The sequence below is a fragment of the Lagopus leucura genome, unplaced genomic scaffold (genome assembly GCF_019238085.1).
Source record: "Lagopus leucura isolate 7727_CA_CO unplaced genomic scaffold, USGS_WTPT01 Super-Scaffold_100012, whole genome shotgun sequence".
NCBI lineage: Eukaryota > Metazoa > Chordata > Aves > Galliformes > Phasianidae > Lagopus > Lagopus leucura.
The window spans coordinates 14,749,285-14,769,058 of NW_024962267.1; the positions used below are offsets into that span (position 1 = coordinate 14,749,285).

A 19,774-nucleotide genomic window follows, 5' to 3' on the forward strand; every position below is an offset into this window, starting at 1 on the left:
GCCATTTTGGATCTTGCTGACAGAGCTGAATCCAGGCTGATGGTCAAAGAAGCTCACCGTGCTTCTTGAAGGAGAGGAACAGAAAAAGTAAGAAAACGTTTTATTGCATTATGCCATAAGTTGTGTCCCTTAGGATTACAAAGTTTTCCTTAAAGTGGTGCCAGAGTGGTGTCTCATCTCATTAATATGCTTGAGGAAATAGTAAAATATTCAGAAACAGTGAAATATAACAGTGTTGTGAAACAACAAGGAGTTTTATTAAGGTATTTTATTATGTGTCTCTGTAAGGAATAGACCAACAACCATTTAAAAGCTTACAAAGATGGTTAACCTTCAACACTATAAATGTGTTAATGTGACAAAGGAAGTTCACAATTTTGCGTCTTTATTGACTTTTACAGAGTGAAGGGAGAAAGTTCTCAGCTGTGACATGCCAATGACAATCTTTAACAGGAGACATAATTGCTTTTAATCCTTTATTTTGGTTTACCAAGCAAGTCGATAACCCTGACTTGCAGAGTTAGGAGTGAAAAATACATTAGCACCATCATGTTAGTCTTTTATACTTCCCTAATTTTAGTGGTCTTGACCAGCAATGACAGGAAAGTAGAGAAGCACCTTTGATAACAGAATACAATCCAACAACAAAGCTGTGGTGACTACTACCACTAAGGTATTAAACTCTTGAAGTAGACTGTACTTTTTCACAGCTGATCAGTACAGTAATGGGCAATTTTGTATGAAATGATTCCGCTGAATTGACCGATGGATTCAATGTAGTTTGACTGATTTTATCGATTTTCAGTTTGACTTAGCCCTGTTTCTGGCCATGTTGAGGTAGTTGAAACAGGGAAGCCTTTCTAGCTTTATGGACTGTATCTTAGAAGGAAGGGTAATTGTTGTTACTGGGAGCGATCAGTGCTTTGGAAATTGGCTAACATTCAACTAATAGAACACAGTGTTGGTTTTTTTAAGTGTTGAAGTTTAATTATAGCACCACGGAGACGTGTTCTGAAGATGGAATTTGGTTTTAAAAAAAGCAAGAAGCATTTTTACTGTACTTTGTGTAATAGCAAAAAAAAGTTAACCCTTGATATCAAACTGATTTCCCCCCAGAAATTTTGTAAATAAATAACTGGGCTACAGACGGTTGTCTGTACTAGCTGACAGGGTTAAAACAAAGGAGCACAGTTGGAGTGTGAATCTGTTTGCCAGGGTTTCAGAAAGAGCATGATCTTGATTTATAAGAAGCAGACCGGGCCAACGTCCACACCGAATTCCTGATCAGGACCACCGATATCGATGGGTGCAATATCAACCACAGGTAACCTCATTGTTTTGCGTGTTCTGTATTCAAACACAGTTTTACCCCATTCACCAGTGTGTTTCTGTGAAAGTAAAACAACCAAAAAGTTAGAGAAATCAGGGTTAGGCCAGATGAAAATTATCCTACAGTGCAATGTATGTCATACTTTTTCCATATGAATGTATTACTCAAAGCACCAATGAAAGGACACAGCCAAAGCGAGGGGGAGTGAGGAAGACAGATGGGGGGCGGTGATGAGCGGCAGGGGGTCCCCGCTGGGCATGTAATAGTGGGCACGGGGAAAAGGAAAGGAAGGGAAGGGGGGGAAAGGAAGGGAAGGGGGGAAAGGGTTTTCACTTACAGTACAGCCGTCTTCCAGTACAGCATACATGTACTTGCTGTTTCCTTCAGCCTTTATCTCTGTTTCCACTGAGCTCATCAGTTTCAAGGCTTTTTTAACATTTCCACTGACTTGATCCATGTAGGCAATGCTGTTCTTGCAGTGGTAGGTGATGTTTTGGGATGCACGGCTCGAGAGGATGCGAAGGAATGCCAGCTGTACTTCAGAAACATCTTCAGGTAGGTCAGGGTCTCCATAGCTAAACTGCAAAGTAGAACATGAACAGCAGCTTTTATTTAGTTGTCTCTAGAGGTTCTTTATGTTGTTATTATTTCACTCCTTGCAAGTTTAGCTCAACTTCGAGTATTTCTCAGTACTTTTTGACTATATTGCATGTAGGACCTTTTTGGCTATTATCTGTGGCAATTTCTTACCTGGAAACCACCCTTCATAGACTCTCCAAACCATACGTGTTTCTTTGCATTGCTTTCCGTGGTCCACCAGTTCTTCCTCGGCACTGTGGCAGGATTAGCATTGAGGCATGTCTCACCTGTTTCCATATTGCAGTAGACTTTAATAGCATCCATTTTACAGCCTTGGTTGGGATCTATCCAGTACTCTCCTGCAGGTGAAAAAAAGTTCAGGGGCTTAGCATGTGTACTTGGAGAAGCTTTTTACCTTATGGTGACAGGGTTATTTCCATTCCAGAAACCTGTGCCAAATTATAAAGCTTATTCAATTCTGATAGTGTAGAAGCAACAAAATTCGGATGATATAAAAATGTACTGAGTTGGTAAGAATAGTGAAGTCTGACGCTTGAATTAAGTCAGTACAGAGCTTACCTTTCCTACATTTTTGGACTAAGATTGTAACAAAATTTCTTTTATAAGACAACAAAGGAGTGGATTGATGTCACTGTGATTCTCCATGAATGAACAAAGAACTGCAAGTTTTTAGTTATTACTTCACTTATCATTTTTAAAAAAAACATGAACTTTACACTGCACATCTCTGCCTTTACTTACTTAAAGACCATAACAATTAGGAAAAGAAGAACACAACATCATCTGCTTCCATTACTGCCAATAAAAACCTGACATACCACTCTTGAGCTCAGGATGGCAGAATTTGAGATCTCTGCAGTTACGAGCTGGATTCTTTCGTGATCCATCAGGACTGAGGATATTTTCAATCTGGTTATTAATTGTTTTCATTGAAGACATGATTTCACCCAGGTTGATCTCATTTTCTTTTGGCTCATCTCCGAATTCGTAGCCATAGCCCACTGGACCTTTTTCACCAGCACCAAGGGCACCTATGCCACCACCACAGCATGGACCAGGAGGACCAGAAGGACCAGGCAGACCAGGTTGGCCTGGTGGACCCTGAGAGGAAACAAACAAAAAGGGAACAAAAATGAAATGGTAAAGAAAGGAAACAGGCATAATAAATCCAAAAACAATCCTAAGTGAAGGAAAATAAGAAACAGCAGGAAATAAAAAATGAAGCACAACAACAGGTAATAGAAAATTAAAAAAAAACACACATGTGAAACAAATGAAGAACCACAGCCCTGTTTTAGATTTGGAAGACACGGGGCGAGATCCCTACTCTCCCTATACCACGGGAAAAGTCTTGTAATTATCTGGAACTAACTCAATACCCAGTACATCACAAATTACACCCAACTACAAATGATTTGAACTTCAACTTCAGCGTTAATAACCAGATCATTTCCTACCAGCATTTTCCAACGCAGATACTTAAATACAAGAGAGTATTTTGTTTAATGAATAGCCCCTGAAGTATCATTTCAGCATGCACAATTTACTTACCGCAGGGCCGCTTTCACCTCTGTTACCCCGCGGGCCAGGAGGGCCAATTGGACCTGGATAGCCACTTGTACCATCCTTTCCAGGGGGTCCAGCTGGTCCTGGGGGACCCTACAACCAAGATGAATACAGTCATTATAGTCAAAATAGATTATCGGATAATTTCCATTTCCTAATTATTTGAGACGCTTCCAACATTGCTGCACAGTTTATTAGATGCCTCCTTTTTCTTTAACAGTTGCTGGTTCAGATGGCCTCTCTAAAAACACAACCCAACGTATTCAATATTCCCTCCCATTATCTTAATAAAAAAGCCTTTCTTACCCTTGCTCCTGAAGCTCCTGGACTTCCTATTGCACCTTGCGGACCTAGGGGGCCCTACAAAGAAAAAGTCTTTGGAGTGATGTTTTGCACCAAGGTAAATGTTTATTAACATTTTAAAAACGTCTTCATAATTAACTGAAACTCAAGCTTAAAAAAGGACTACGTCAGGTATGAGAAAGAGTGGATGCTCTTCTTACACCAGTTAAAATTGTAAGAACTTTTATGATGTGATTAAATTAAGTTATACCATCTAAAATGCAAGGAAGCCAACTGATATCAACAAGTATTGAGTGTCATATACCTAAGAATATATACATCAAGGCTTAAAACACCGATTAAATCAGATGTAATCACATTTCCAACAAAGTTACTTAGAATCTGACAACCATTCATGTCCAAGTGTTTTTTGTTGTTTTTTTTCTTAATACATTGCTCTTTTATTTATGCGTGAATCACAAAGAGCTAAACTGTTCATTTTAAAACAACGATTCATGGTTTATACGAGAATTTATCAGACTTTTTGTTGCTAAGTGAGTCAAAAAGGTCAATAGGGTATATCCTGTTAATTACTTAAATATAGGTGGTATTTATAAGTATAACTTCAATTTTTGTCATTGATAGGGGCAGAGTAACTAGACAAGTTTTCTTTTCTCAATTCTCATTTCTGTTGTGAGTGCTATTAGTAGCACTGTTTTAATTCAACACAAAATAACCTGCTCTTTACATTTTTTCCTAAATACCTAAGGCATGCCTGTCAATTACCTTTCAATTTCAGCCCTTAGCAACCATTATAATGGTAATGCATGTTTACAATTCATTCCTTTGCCATTTCATGCCAATTACGTTCCATTATTTATTATTGAGCGATATGCATGACAGAAGAGATTGCTGGACTTCGAATAGATTCTATTTTATGGATTTTATGCTTGTTTAACACAGGTGTCCTATTGTATAGAATTACATGTTGAAATTTGCGTCTTCGCTGTTTAATCAGGAATAGCCTATATATGTGAATGCAAAAAGTTATTTTTTTCTAGTCAGATAGACACTGCGCTCCTAGCAGCTGCTTCTAGTTCTTTATTAATACTTATTTCAGGTTAATTCGCTAATGGTAAATTACTGAATGCATCTGAAAAAAGTCAAATTACTACTTTGCTATTTTTATTTTTGTTTTCAAATCAGCTAGCTGGGGCCCAACCATATGAACTGACATTGCTGTCCACTCCTAATCCAATGCAATATACTCACAGGAGGACCAGGGAGACCAGGCGTACCAGGAAATCCTCTATGACCCTTGATGCCGGCGCTGCCTCGTTCACCAGTTTCACCTTTATCACCACGAGGACCTTGAGGACCCTTTAAGATTAGATTTGTGATAAAAGGAGTATGTCAAGAAATAAGAGAATGGCAAAAAAAAAAAGCTGAGGAAACACTAACTGTATTATTTCAGTAATACTTAAAATATGACTTACAGCAGGTCCACGAGCTCCAGCAGGACCAGCAGAGCCAGGAGGTCCAGGTGGACCCTGTGACACAATAAGAACAAGATAGCGTGGAGCAGCTGCACTAGGCTTTATTTTCTGATATGCAGTAGAGTCAGACTCAAGGAAGAGCTGCACACAGACTAAGCTGAATTTTAGCCAGTCTTTTTATCTACCAAAGTCGTTCTGATGCTTGTATGCATCAATACCATACCTTGAGCGTAAGACCCCTTATCCATTTTTAAGTGTTCAGTGCTCACAGTGTTAGTGTCAGCACTTCACAAAAGTATCTTGAATACATACACAATTACTCCTTTTAGTTTAAATAAATAACAATACTTGTGCTGCACAACAATCATGTGGGATGGGAATTAACCGTGCTATGACGCTTTTTAGCATCCTAAGTATGTGGGTTTAGAACTTAATGTTGTCAGCATATAGTTATCAGCAATATTAACTGGCACGTTTTTCCACTTAATATTCTTATACAAGTGGTCCTCAATGCCAAAAGACTTCCGGAAAACAAATTAAAAGTAACGATAGCATCACCGTCCCAAACTTCTGCTCTTACAACTGCATCAAACAGATCGTGCAGGTGAAGGACACTTAAACATGCATTTGTTTTGTTTTTACCTGAAATCCTCTTTCACCAGCTTTTCCAGGGGCACCATTGTTACCTGCGGGTCCCGGGTGACCAGGAGGTCCTGGAACTCCAGGAGGGCCGCTTTCACCACGGTCACCCTGCAGACAGTCACAGTGAGGAAGAAATTTAGTGTTTTATATAATTATTTTCTGGTGTGTTAAAAGATTCAAGTTATGAGGCACAGAACTAGGTAAATGCATCATCAGATATGGCAGTTCACAAACACTGGTGATTCCTTACTTTACCACCTGGAGATCCATCCCGTCCAGGAGAACCATCTGAGCCAGGGTTACCCTAGAGGAGAATAATGAAAATTAAAATGGTGGTTTATTTAAAAAAATAACTAACAAAAAAGCCAACACGATCTGATTATAGATAGGCAGCATTTTCTCCAGTAATATGAAAACCTGTTCAGCAGCCTAGGAGAGCATTTTCAACAGTGTTCCGGAAGGTTGAAGGGTCCATTAAAGATTTTTCTAACATTTTATTTTTTAGCGTACAGGCACTGAGTTCTCTCACTTGCATTCCAGCAAGACAGAGACATGATCCCCAGGTGGAAAAGAACACAATGGACATTGTATGTTACACCTCCTTCAGGAAACTGTCATCTGCACAGGACTGTGCAGCAGGCGCTTGAGGGAAATTTTGCTAACCTTCAAGCTATGCCTACTTCCTGATTTTTCTGCATGTAACTCAAAACCTATCAGAAATGTCTAATGCATCCACTCACATCTCTGCCCGGCTCTCCAGGTAAGCCTCTCTGACCCATGGGACCTTGTGGACCAGGAGCACCACGTTCTCCTGGGACACCATTGACACCTGGTTTACCATCTTCACCCTGATGAAAAACAGAATAAGTTTTATCTGCAGATAAAATGTTTATTTAATGACATTGTATTATATATCTTCAACAAAGTAGGCAGTAATGAAGGATGTCAGATTAAGTGTAGCACCACTCCAACTTGGGCAATTGGGAATACTTGGAATACAAGAAGGAAGAACGCTCCCAGACTTCCTTTTCACCAATAGTAATACTCTATAGTATTATACTATATATATATATATTATATATATAATATATATATAAATAATATATTATATATAGTATACTCATAGAAGACACCTGAAACTGAGGAGCAAACTTTACTGTTTTATCAACTGGAACATACTAAGGACATTGTATGGGGACTATTAAATCACAGCCCTAACCTCTGATTAATCACCTGATGTAAGCATTGAGTTGACCACAGGAGCACAGGTGAAGGCAATTCACCTGTTCGACTGCAAGGGGTGCAGCCTGGTTCCACATCTAGACCACATTTAAGGGCTGAGTGTCACTGGGGAATGATCTCTTTCTGGAGATCTCTCCTCTTGGAGTTTTTCCTGTGAGCCCAGGACACAAGTAAGCTTTACATTTGTTTCCAATTATCCCTTTCTGAAGACCAGCTTAACTTCTCTGCATACTTGCTGATTACACAGAGGTTTAATCACCTCTTAAGTGCCCAAAAACAATAGCCAAAGCATTTAACAAATAATGACTGGCTATCCTAGCTACCAGTGATTTAACACCAAACAAGCTTCCCATCTCCTTTTCTCGAGACAGGTTAAACTGTTTTCCTGTTTGAGTGGTTATGTTTGAGCAAGAAAGATTGATAATGAAGCAAAAGTAACTGGTGGTAGCTGAAACTATGATTTAAATTCTCTAGAGCTTTTATACTTCATTTATTTCTCTTCAAGGGGTGAGGGTGGTTATATACTTAATGTAATTATAATTACTCTGATCCAAGAGTCTTAGAGACAACCTTAGAGACATCCAGTAACCACTGGCTGTCTCTAAGTCTGATCTTAGGGATGCAAGTGCAAATAACTGGACTAAAATCTCCCAGGCCATTATCTCGGTACATGAACACTTACCTTGCCACCTGCCATGCCAGCTGGGCCAGGGAGGCCACGTGGACCCGGTAAACCTGTACTGCCACGGCTGCCAATGATGCCTTGGGGTCCGGGGTCACCTGGTGTCCCCTGTTTAAAGAAAGGTTAGGCCAGTCAACACCAAGTGTCTCACTTCTGATCCTCAACACATTCAGCCCCTACCTACCATTGAACTTTCCTGGCTGGACATGTACTTACCCTCTCTCCCCGTGCACCTGGAGGCCCTTTTTCACCTGGAGCACCAGGCTCACCACGTAGTCCAGGAGGTCCTGAGCCACCAGGAGGTCCAGCATTACCAGGGGGTCCGGGAGGCCCATCCTTGCCTGCAGGCCCTGCATTACCAGGGGGACCTGGACTACCCTACAAATGTTCAAAATAAGACCATGAGCTGTATTATCTGAAAGAGTACGATGTACTTATTGGTAATTATCTTCCCTTGTCAAAGCCAATCCAATTGCTTTAACTTCCTAAAAGTAGATTGAGAGCACATCCCTGGTACACTGAGATCTGACCTTAAAAGGAGTATTTGTCTCCTTGACTACTGCTGCTTTCAGCCCACGTTTTTTTCCTCCCTGTTCTCGAGATGCATGGTTTCTGTAATACAACACCTGGGATGTCTAGTGGCTGTAGCACATCCAAGATAGGATACGCATTCCTCACCCAAACCTCTGCCTCCAAAATTTGAAGCAACTGATTTCAATAAACACTCATGCCTTATAACTTCAATGGTGCCATGGACATAGGCAGAAAGAAATGCTTTTCCATTAAAAAAAATATCCTAATTTGTTTTGTCATTTAGTGATATTTACATCTATCAGTAACTAAGCAACAAACTTGTTTATTCAAATAGAAAATATGTTTTGATGTCTTACCTCAGTTATAATATAACAATAGATAGTATTTTTTATTTAATATAATGGAAAACTGCATTTTATTCTTTGTATTTTCTTAAACTTCAAAGAGTATCTAAAAATCAGACTGGATTTTTTCTAATAAAGACAAGTGGGCGCATGTTGAACACTCAAGGACATTATGAAACAGTGTATGAGGTGTCTGTAAATAGATAATGCACAAGCATGACTTTTTTTTTTGAAAGCTAAGATACTGCAGGCTGGTGGATTAATCTCCCCATGAGCCCAGATCATACAGACAGCTTTGGTACAATAATCTTTCCATATTATTCTGTTTCATTCAAATTTAGTTTAAATTTTGTTCCATTTCATAAACAACTAAAAACAAATTCTCAAGTATGTATAAAATGTGGTTTTTAAAAAGAAAAAAAATCAAGTAAAAATCCTGAAGTATGCTTTTTTTTTTTTTAATACCATGACAAAGCAAGAAAAGTCAACAAAAACCTCAAGACTTCCACTGATTTCAATGGGCTTTGGAAAGCAAATTGTAATAGAAAAACGTGTACCAATTCCAAGTGGTAGAATTACTATTGCAGGTAAAATAAAAGGAGAAAATTTCTTTTGCAGAATTTTTTCCTGCAAGTCAGAAAGTCAAAAGAAAATTTTCAATGTAACACTGCTTACTATTCATGTCAAGGTACATTTTGTTTAATACAATGTAACAATAAGTCTATAAAGGTATCTGCAAAGTAAGAATAAAAGTTAAGAGGGACAAAACAACTTACATTGTTACCAGGGGGACCAGGTAGGCCACGAGCGCCAGGAAAACCAGCAGCACCCTACAAGAAACCAACACTTTCATCAGTTTCTAAAGGTTAGAAAAAAAGTGAACCAATTCATTTCTGTACAAAAGCTGCCTTTGAATTCTTTCAATTCAGATTTTAGGGAAAACAAGAGGTCCTGCAACTGAATATCAAGTTTTTTGTTTGTTTGGTTGGTTTTTGTTTTTTACATACTTATTTTTTAAATTCTAATCTCCCATCCCCCCCCCACCCCCCCACCTCCCCACTGTTTTTCACCAGGGGGATGTCCTTTATGTTCCCTAAGACCAATCATCCCTGAGAAATTTGGTAGAGACTGCAAATAAATCTAGTATCTGTTGGTATTTCATAGTTTTGGGTTTTGCCCCAACGATTGTTTTGGCATGTGCCTCTTTCTTATTAATATAATTGAACCCAAGATTTCCAAACACCTTGGATTTAATTACACCTTGTGATTAATCTACATCACGTTTGTTGTAATAGTCAGTGAGAAATGGCACTGTTTGTACCAGAGAGCTACTTACAGGGCCTCCAGGAGATCCACGTTCTCCCTTTACTCCTTGGGGACCAGGTGGACCCTATGTGGACAGAAACAGGTATTTTGAAATAATTTGAAAAATAGATTAACATTGTACATTCCATTGTTAAGCAGCAAGCAGCTCAAATGCTTGTGCTTAGGCCCAGCCACCCTGAGGCTGAGGGAAGGCTGAAGAAGCCTCTTCATTTGGAGCTGTAAGAGCAGCACAGACTTACTGGTGCACCAGGACCACCCTGTGGACCTGCAGCTCCAGGGGGCCCAGCCTCTCCCCTCAGACCAGGTGGGCCTCGCTCTCCTTTCCCACCAGGTTCACCATTCTGGCCCTGTAAGAAAGTTTTAACTACATTAAAGAATAATATAAACACAGAAAATAACACTGATGAAAAAACCTTATCCTCTTCTGAAGGGAAAAGTTTTATTGGTCAACTAGCATGGAAACGAACAGATAAAAAGAAATATATGTTGCCTTACGTTTGGCTGAGTACAGAATAAGCAGCAAGGAAATCAGTGTGTCTGTAGTCAAAGTAAGCATTCAAGTAGTCTCAGCAAGTCTGAGATTCAAGTCAATTTCATAAAGACGAGAAATCAAAAACCATATCCTATCGCTTTAAAAGACTTGTACTTACTGGAGCTCCAGGGAAGCCAGCAGGCCCAGGAAGACCTTGTTCTCCTCGCTCTCCCTGTAGAAAACATTAAGTCAGCAATGGGATTTGTTAGAAAAATACACTTCTTGTTATAAGTTAGAGAGTACTGTTGACTAGAACTGGAGTTCTTTTGTTTTAGCAGTCTTGGGACAGGAGTAAATGCAAACAATCAGAGCTAACAGCTGATCTTGAGCTCTAAGAGAACTGCTCAGGAATTAACTGAAAATTAAGTGTGAAACAATGGTTACAGTCATACCTATATAAACCCTGATCACAATTCATGGTAGTCCCTAGCTGTAATTGATGTGCTGTTTTATCAAAGATATAAGAAAATCAATTTTAGTAAGTTGATTTAACTATGACAGGATGGAAACAAAACTAAGACGTTCCTCTGCTTTATCTACCGACAGTTGGTTCAGACTCTTCCCTGATCTGTTACTGCAGCCTCCAATCCCTTTATGCTGCTAAAACACTGGATTTCTCTCAAGTCCTTAGCAGATGTAAATCCCAAGAGTCCAACAGAAGCTGAAAGTGCTCAGTTTGTCATGGTCTCAAGCTGCTTTTTGCTCTTGATAGAGACAGTTAGCAACACTGCTGTACAACTGAGCCATGGTAAAATCACGCTGCAAGAGGAGTGCTGTTGCTTACCGGACCACCACGGGAACCCACAGGACCTGGGGCACCAGCTGGACCAGTCTCTCCCTGTATGGAATGAAAACGGTTACCAGGACTTACTCCTCTGCCCAGGAGCTGGGCATCAACACACGACACGTTGATCACACATGACACGGTGTCATGAAGGACGCTTTACCTTATCTCCAGGTGGACCAGCAGGACCAGGAGGACCAATGGGACCCACGTTACCCTAAGATAATAACATATATGTAAGAAAAAGTTATTATTATATTGTGTATCAAAAATATGGAAAGTGTTATCTTCGTGATCAATACCATTCATATTTCAATGTAAACACGTGGCTAACGACATATAAATGAAAGCAGCTCTGTAATGCCGGTGTGCTGTTGCACAAAACATTTTGGACTGACATAATGAGATCACACATTTTTGAGAAGTATAACTTCTCATTCCCCTCCCCCTCCCATGTAAACCTAAAACTAAATCACCTCAAGTCAGTAGGTCTCTTCAGTGGTAAAATGAAAGTCATTGATAGCCTTAAATTTTATATACATTATGGGCCCATATTTCTTCACAATTTCTCCAGTGTCTGTCACCCAACTCCTTCATTATTTTTTCCATGATGATTTAATGCATACCTTATTTTTTAATCCATTTTTCTACTTCCTTCAATTCATACGATCAGCATTAATGTATCCGCTACCTCTCTTTACTTTTATGTACATACTGCTTGTGAATACTTGGATATATGTATATAATTCCAATTTGATATGCTGTGGATAGATATATATATATAACTATAAAGTCAACTGTGCAAGTATTCTGCATGACAGCCCTTGCTATCACAACGTCTTATACTTTGTTACAGCTGGAATATTCTTTCTCAGTTGACTTAATTCAGCAAGTTCACATTTTTTATTGCTTTTACAATCAGTATTCTTCCTCCAAAGCATGGTCTCCATTAAGTATAATCCTGTACTTGTTTAAATTTTTCCATTTCTGCTGAAATGGGCATGATCACAAAGAACAGCACTAAGACTAATTTAGTTTACAAAACCAGATTTGCACAGCCAGAATGTACTACAACAGGATTACTACTGTCACTCTCACATAGTATTTACTCACAGAAACTCTGCTCACATTTAATGTGTAGACAATATCAAGTTAACTCAGACACTGAAGCTTAAACACTCACTCGCTCTCCTCTTGCACCAGGAAGGCCATCAGCACCTTTACCACCAGGTTCTCCCTATAAAGAAATCATAAGTGTAAGAAAAAAGCAAAAGTAAAAAAAAAAGAGGAAAAAATAATCAAGCACACCCCCCTCCACCCCAAAATTATAACATTACTGAGGAGAGCATCTCATACTAAGTATATCCAAATGACTTAATTTCCTTACTGCGATCATATGTGGAAATATAAAATAGGATGACATACTCCCCAGTATTCAGCACCAGATACTGAGTATTTTGATGCAAAAACCCATACTGTTTTAAAATGGAGCCTCTAACAGGGGCATAGAATGTGGCATGTTGACATTAGCTTCATTAGATCTGTCCTGTTATATCCTTTCCCCAATGAGAGCTATTGGAGTAACATGTCTAGCATATACTACACTGACTGTAAAATGCTGTATTTTTCAAAGGTATACGTCCCATGTAACATTGCTAAACAGACCAGCAGAGGCTCTACACAATTAACACTTCTGAAATCTGTCCGAAAGTCAGCATATGAATAAATCCAAAGACTTGTGGAAGGTCAACACAGGAGTTAGCATACAACACACAGGATGTTCAAGATGGGTATGTTACCTTATCCCCTTTTGGCCCAGGACTTCCAGAAGCTCCTCTTTCTCCTGGCATTCCCTGTAAACCAGGCAGTCCTGTGCCTCCAGGGGCACCAGGGGGACCAGGAGGACCCTAAAAAGGGACAGAAGTCATTAGTAAGGACAAAAAAAAAGAACATGAATCTGAATGCTTCGCATAGCAAGGGGAAAGCAAGAAAGTCTGTGGGTACCTTGGCACCTTCAGAGCCAGCAGGACCTGGCCCACCTCTTGCTCCTGGAGGCCCTGGAGGACCTTGGGCACCGCGTTCACCTGGGATTCCATTTTCACCCTGTAACAAAGAAAGATGTTATCCTTTGTTGTCAGGTTCATATTATGTTAATTCATTCATGTAATTATAGAAATGAAGCTGTATGACTTACCTTAGGGCCTGGGAATCCAGGTCCTCCGATATCACCTTTTGGCCCCTGTTTAAAACAAAGTAAATCCAACTTAGCCATGAGCTTCAGTTAATGAATCCATGTTGTGGATGTCGCCGTGTTTCTCCCACCTTCGATTCCTATAAGCAGACTTCTCTGCACTGCAGAATGCTGATAGCTGTCTGATTTTGGCAATGTGATCTGAGAAGACCTCTGCATCATTTCTTTTTTTATTTTTTAATTATTTTGTGTGCGTCTGGGAAAAAAAACTTAAAAAAAACTTAAAAAAAAAAAAAAAAAAAAAGGAAACACCAAAACACCACTTACTGGCTCTCCAGGCTTTCCATTTTCCCCAGCTGGTCCTGGTCCCCCAGGCAAACCCTGTAAGGAGGAGCAATATCACCATTTAAGTCTATGTCACATAAGCAAACTGTGCATTTTCCTCCCTAGCACCCACCCATACCGATCCTTTACAAAGGAGGAGGAGTCAATTTGATAGCTAGAGGTTTAATGCAGCTCAACCCACCAAGCCTGCTGTCTGGTTTGCAATTCTGAACCATTGAGCAATGCATTCTGTCAATTAATTAATCTGTTTTACTTCAAAACACAACGCTAATAACATGAATCCTAATGACTTCCTTTAAAGGACGCAGTTGAGAACAAACACACAGCACCTGCAGGCCAGGTGAACCCGATGGTCCTGGTTCTCCTCTGTCCCCAGCAGGACCCTGGAATCAAACCAAAGATGAAAAAAATGAAATTGCTTATAGTTAGAGATATTCTCAAATAATTCCACACCACCTCTAACCTACACCTCCTTATCTTGAGCTGAAGAAGCCACTGTGCAATTTTAAGGCTAATATATCTTGGTATTTGCTCTTTTCACTCTAACCACCTGATTAATTCAGCAGAAATATTTACCTCACAGGAATACTTGACCTTAGTCTTAAATTGCTAGCTCTGATCAACTTCAAAAGGGAGTACTAATATGTCTCCATTAGAAACGCCATTACATCCCCCTGGCAGCAGTGAACTGACTTCTCATTTTGACTTACACTGGGTATATCTACCTCAGGTTTCTCCAAATCTTTTTTCTCCTAAAGCTTTGAGTATTAGTGTATGAAAAAATGGGCAAGAGCTCTAGTGTTTCTAGTCTTTGTCCTCATAAAAGGTGATTTCTTTATAACATACAAGTATTCTTTCCCTAAAATTGCATTCTGTCTAGGCAGCAGACAACCCTGGCAACAGTGGATAAGTGACTCTTCAGGTGTCCCACACTTACAGCAGGTCCAGGCGGACCAGGGAGGCCAACGTCACCATTCTTCCCAGCAGGACCCTGTAGCAAGACAAACATGGCTGAGGTTATGGGTTGATACAATTTTTATAATATCAGCCAAGTTATTCACTGTTAATGTTTTTACTATATTATTAAATTATGAGTAAAACTTACAGGAGTTCCAGGTGGTCCACCAGGGCCTCTTTCTCCATTCTTACCTGGCGCACCCTTACAGAAGAGAAAGATCACATGTTAAATACCTGTTCTTGTCCATGTACAATAACTTAACTGCAGCATCACACCTCCCATGAAGCACTGTAATTTTACCATGTGACTGCTCAAGCATAAACACGGGACAAATAGAAAAAGCCCACTAACCTCATTTCCTTTTGGACCAGGGAAACCCATTACACCAGGCTGACCACGTGGGCCTGCTGGGCCAGGTGGGCCAGAACGGCCAGGTTCACCCTGATTACCCTGGGATAGACAGAAAAGAAATGAACACATAACATCAGTTAAGTGAAATAAAAGCATATCTATGAATCATTAAAAAGCAGGCTAAAGATTCAAGATTTCAAGTGTATTTTACATTTCAACCATGCTTTTATATATGCTGTATTTCAAGTAACAGAAAAATAACATCTGCAGAAAGCTCTTACAAAGCAGCAGCACCTGAACTGCTCCTGTAAATTGAAACTAATGAGAGAAAATTGATCTGACTATGATAACAATGTACAGAGTAGACACTGTAGGATCACAGGATGTAGGACAGCGGGCAGACTGGCATCAAATACATGCAGCCTACGTACTGGAGGGCCAGGCTTCCCATCGCTTCCAGGACTTCCTGGAATCCCAGGCAAACCCTGCAAATGAAGAAAAAACCAATTGTGTTATTCTTCAGCTTAAAGAAACATAAATTCAGTTATATACAATATATTCAGTTTGTATTCAGTTTATACAATACATAAATACGAAAAAACCACCATATTTTTAAAAAATTCTTGGTTTTAATTTCTTTAAAATCCTTTCATTGAGGAGAAAAATTTGAAAAAGCTAGCAAATTACTTTGCCAGGAGTTAACATCGTTCTCTTACACTTACTGTAAGTGATCAAATCAGACATTAAACAAAATACACAGGAACAGTATTTCCACTATATGAGATTAAAACTAATTTCAGAAGTTAAAAAAACAATTTTCACTGTCTTGTACTTCAACAACAAAATTCATATGATGTCTTTAGTTCATGTTGTACTTTTTGAAATGCAATTATTTGTTTTATTTTAAATAGCTCCTTTCAATTTCCAATAAAATCTTCTGCAGCTCTGAAGAGCCTGCATTCAGGTTCAAATCTGTTGACAGCATTTGCTAATTCTTAGCATGGTTCACACAATATCATTATGTTCTGCACACAAATTATTTTCCAGCACTATGAAAATCCAACCAGTTACGTTTTCATTAGTTTGCATTAACTACAACTACACAATGTATAAAGAACTAAATATTAAACTATATTTAAACAGTCAAAATAATTTACCATGCAACTTAAACAATTCTTAAAATTTAATTCTACTTTAATACTGAATATATTTAAGACACACAGAAAGTAATGCCTCCTATTTATTTACATGGAAAATACAACAGAAGAAGAGCACAAAAATACTGTTCAATAGAGCAAGTTCTTGGCTACAAAAATCTGTTTTCCACTATAGTCACCATTACCGGCTGTGCATTCCTGCCAGGGGTGAACAAGAGCCAACATACAGCGCTCTTGTAAAAATCTGCACCAGCAGAGGTGATCCACTGTCACTACTGCTGAAACTCACCACCCACCACCTCTCTGCCTTCACAACCCCTTTTTAGTCTCCATAAAGGTTCAGCATGAATATAAATAGGCGCAGTCTTTTCTGCAAGGAGAAATTCAGTAACACGTCTTGCACGTCAGATGCTGTAATGTGACAGAAAGTCCAGTGATAGCAGCAGAGTAGCACAATCCTAGGCTACAGCAAATGAGAACAAGCCCAAATGCAGCAGCTATGGATACAGAAACGAAGAGAAACTGCTTACCCTTAGAAAACCTCAGGTACGCAGGGAACTCCAGGGAGATGCCCTCGCCTCCCCTGCCAACCCTTACATAACACCAGGGAAGGGGTGGATTCTGGCCCTACCCCTTGCAGTCACTCAGATGGATGGCTGAGATGGACCTGAGCTTCCCTGGGTTGGCCCTGCCTTCCCACCAGGTGCTCATTCGCTGCTTCAGGCCACAACTGAGCTTTTTTGCTACAGGTTCCCATTTTGTCAGACTGCCCCTCTGCTGCCATCCATTGCACAGTGACAAAACGTAATGTTGATGGCATGGCAGCAGAGGTTGAACCTTCCTGACGATATCACATCTGCCTCTGACACCACAGATCAAATTAACAAAACATAAAGCATTACTTTCGGATCCACCTTCATAAATATATTTAATAAAAAATTTAATTATCTATTAAATATTAAAATATATTCTATAATAAATTTAGAAACCTATTAAAACAAAAATACATGATATTCACATTAAAGCCATAACTGGTAACAGTGCATGTTGTACTCTGAGAGCTGTGGAGCACTTTTAGCTTTGTATAAAATGCATGCTTTCACACAAAACCTATTGTTTCTGAATGCTCTAAGTTATTGTACCTTGATCTATTATGCTATGAACCTACATACTAAATTTGAAGGATGTAATAACATTGCTAGGGTTCTTTCCTAGTTTTGCTTTCTTCATCAGCTTCAATGAAGCACCTCTAATAGAATTTGTTTTATTATTTTCTGCAGACATCCTGTCTTACCCTCATTCCTGGAAGACCTGGGCCTCCATCTTGTCCACGGTCTCCTGCAGGTCCACTTGGGCCAGGGGGACCTGGGCTGCCACGTTCACCTGCAGGACCCTAAAAAGAGACATTAAAATTTATGGCAAGAAAATGAGTATTGTATTCAATCTGAAAGTGTCAATTCAAATTAACATGGATTCCACAAAAGTCTGGGGTGGATTTATAGGACAACTTGTACCTTTTCACCTGGAAGTCCATTGCTACCGGGTAAGCCACGGAAACCAGGAGAGCCCTGCCAAATAAATGAATCAAATATGCATCTCCAACAATATGAATGAGGCAGCGGAAAATACTTTTTTGAAACTATGCACCCTTAAACTCTCAGAAAACTAATGAATAAAATATATTGAAATCACATTTCTCTGTGATAAGAACACGAGAACAGTAATTTTTGCCTGGATAGAACCTAATAGACAGTTGTTCACTTATTTCAACAGGACCTGCGTTAGTCTCTTTATTCATTGGAATTTTATTTTTTTCAATTACTATAAAAAATGAAACAACTCACTGAACTCTTGCAAAATTATTTTCTCCTTATTCTATTCTGAAAATTACTCTGTTGTATTATTATTGTGGACAATAAATGTTAATTATAAAATATCATTTACAGCCCATCATATGTATTTAATATAATTAGTTTACCATGCATCACATAGGTCCTCACAGCTTCAACAAATACTGCAACAAGTTCTTAAATTACGTGTTATGAGTAAAATGGTAATTTCCTTAGATTTAGGTGGGAACAAAAATATAACATTCATAACGTCTTTGCTATGTTTTTTCAATAAATCAATCTAAGAAATCCTTTGAGGGAGCATTCTCTGGAAAGTAACTGAACAGCTACAAAGTTTGTTGGCAATAAAGTCATTATAAGATCGTGATCATACTGTTGTTGACATTATCCACTTTTAAGGCACATCGATAATAAAGATGATGACATAAAGACGTATCCTGAATGTAGAAGACTTAGCAGTGGTTTAACTTTCCACAGATAATTTTTTGTCAATATTCCTTTTTAAAACTTTGAAAAATTGCATGTAAGTTAATTTTTTTTTTCCAATCCATGTGTGCTTCTCACAGATCATAGTTGATTTTCAGAACGAAGCTGCAGATATGACTTCCACATTACTTCCTCAATATAAAAAAAAAAATAAAAAACAAAATGAAATTATTTCAGTCAGAGATAGAACCAAGCTCTGCAGCTCAGATTAGGTACTCAATAAGAACTCTCCCAAGTTTTGTACCCAACCTCACATGTTGAATTTGGTGAGAACTAATAAGGAGCCAAGTTCTTCCTCCAGAGTTGGTTACTACCATACAAACTCAAGATGCACACAGTGCGCATGGTCATCTACAGTGGTTTACCCTCTCTCCAGGTGTTCCAGGGACACCATTCTGGCCAGGTTCACCATTTGCACCTCTTTTGCCTTCCTCACCAGGAGGTCCAGGAGCACCTGGGGTGCCATTTTCACCCTGGCAAAAAAAAAAGCCACCAGCAAACTTAGACATCTCAAAAAAAAATATATAAAAAAACTCATGTTTTTTGTGTGTGGAACAATTCAGAGTTGAGACTTCCTTGGAAGAAGCCTCTGAAGGCATTACACAATCACTTACACGCTCGCCTTTTGGGCCTGGATCTCCTTTAGCACCATTCTTACCAGGTTCACCCTGAACAGAAGAAAATCTCATTACTGACCGCAGCACATTTTCATTCCGGAGCTATGATAAAATGCTAAAATGCTAAGAGATACAAATCATATATTTCAAAATAGTGACTAATTCTTATTATCTTAATTACTTATTGCAACACAATTAGTATATCAGTCAGACCTGAAAGTTAAATGTTCAGGACTCTTTATAAATCCATTAAAGAAACAACACAATCTGGATCATCACTGACAATAATTTTATGTCTGTTTCTGAGCCAGTGTAGACATCGACGTAATTTCCACTTGAAGTCCCTAAGCATTTTTCTATGAACTATGAGTGGTGTAAAGCTGTCAGGAGAGAGAGTATTGAGGTAAACTACATTCACCACATTACTTTCTACAACTGTTGTAATGGACACTAGTAACT

The 19,774-nt window shown here is 39.0% G+C and overlaps 1 protein-coding gene across 1 annotated transcript in view; it reads right to left on the reverse strand.

The window, feature by feature from the left end:
- Positions 1 to 235: 235 nt before the first annotated feature.
- Positions 236 to 19,774, reverse strand: part of COL3A1 (collagen type III alpha 1 chain) — a 52,058-nt gene continuing 32,519 nt past the window's right edge. The window contains exons 19-51 of the mRNA XM_042874438.1: positions 19,313 to 19,366; positions 19,064 to 19,171; positions 17,877 to 17,930; positions 17,657 to 17,755; positions 15,637 to 15,690; positions 15,206 to 15,304; positions 15,002 to 15,055; positions 14,834 to 14,887; positions 14,226 to 14,279; positions 13,879 to 13,932; positions 13,555 to 13,599; positions 13,365 to 13,463; positions 13,160 to 13,267; positions 12,544 to 12,597; positions 11,524 to 11,577; positions 11,361 to 11,414; positions 10,695 to 10,748; positions 10,284 to 10,391; positions 10,055 to 10,108; positions 9,495 to 9,548; positions 8,057 to 8,218; positions 7,841 to 7,948; positions 6,657 to 6,764; positions 6,167 to 6,220; positions 5,917 to 6,024; positions 5,275 to 5,328; positions 5,051 to 5,158; positions 3,803 to 3,856; positions 3,482 to 3,589; positions 2,749 to 3,031; positions 2,081 to 2,268; positions 1,668 to 1,910; positions 236 to 1,388 (exon numbers count right to left, since the gene is read on the reverse strand). Coding sequence (XP_042730372.1) covers positions 1,242 to 1,388; positions 1,668 to 1,910; positions 2,081 to 2,268; positions 2,749 to 3,031; positions 3,482 to 3,589; positions 3,803 to 3,856; positions 5,051 to 5,158; positions 5,275 to 5,328; positions 5,917 to 6,024; positions 6,167 to 6,220; positions 6,657 to 6,764; positions 7,841 to 7,948; positions 8,057 to 8,218; positions 9,495 to 9,548; positions 10,055 to 10,108; positions 10,284 to 10,391; positions 10,695 to 10,748; positions 11,361 to 11,414; positions 11,524 to 11,577; positions 12,544 to 12,597; positions 13,160 to 13,267; positions 13,365 to 13,463; positions 13,555 to 13,599; positions 13,879 to 13,932; positions 14,226 to 14,279; positions 14,834 to 14,887; positions 15,002 to 15,055; positions 15,206 to 15,304; positions 15,637 to 15,690; positions 17,657 to 17,755; positions 17,877 to 17,930; positions 19,064 to 19,171; positions 19,313 to 19,366 — 3,093 coding nt within the window. The 3' untranslated portion in view covers positions 236 to 1,241. The remainder of the gene's footprint in view (positions 1,389 to 1,667; positions 1,911 to 2,080; positions 2,269 to 2,748; positions 3,032 to 3,481; positions 3,590 to 3,802; positions 3,857 to 5,050; positions 5,159 to 5,274; positions 5,329 to 5,916; positions 6,025 to 6,166; positions 6,221 to 6,656; positions 6,765 to 7,840; positions 7,949 to 8,056; positions 8,219 to 9,494; positions 9,549 to 10,054; positions 10,109 to 10,283; positions 10,392 to 10,694; positions 10,749 to 11,360; positions 11,415 to 11,523; positions 11,578 to 12,543; positions 12,598 to 13,159; positions 13,268 to 13,364; positions 13,464 to 13,554; positions 13,600 to 13,878; positions 13,933 to 14,225; positions 14,280 to 14,833; positions 14,888 to 15,001; positions 15,056 to 15,205; positions 15,305 to 15,636; positions 15,691 to 17,656; positions 17,756 to 17,876; positions 17,931 to 19,063; positions 19,172 to 19,312; positions 19,367 to 19,774) is intronic.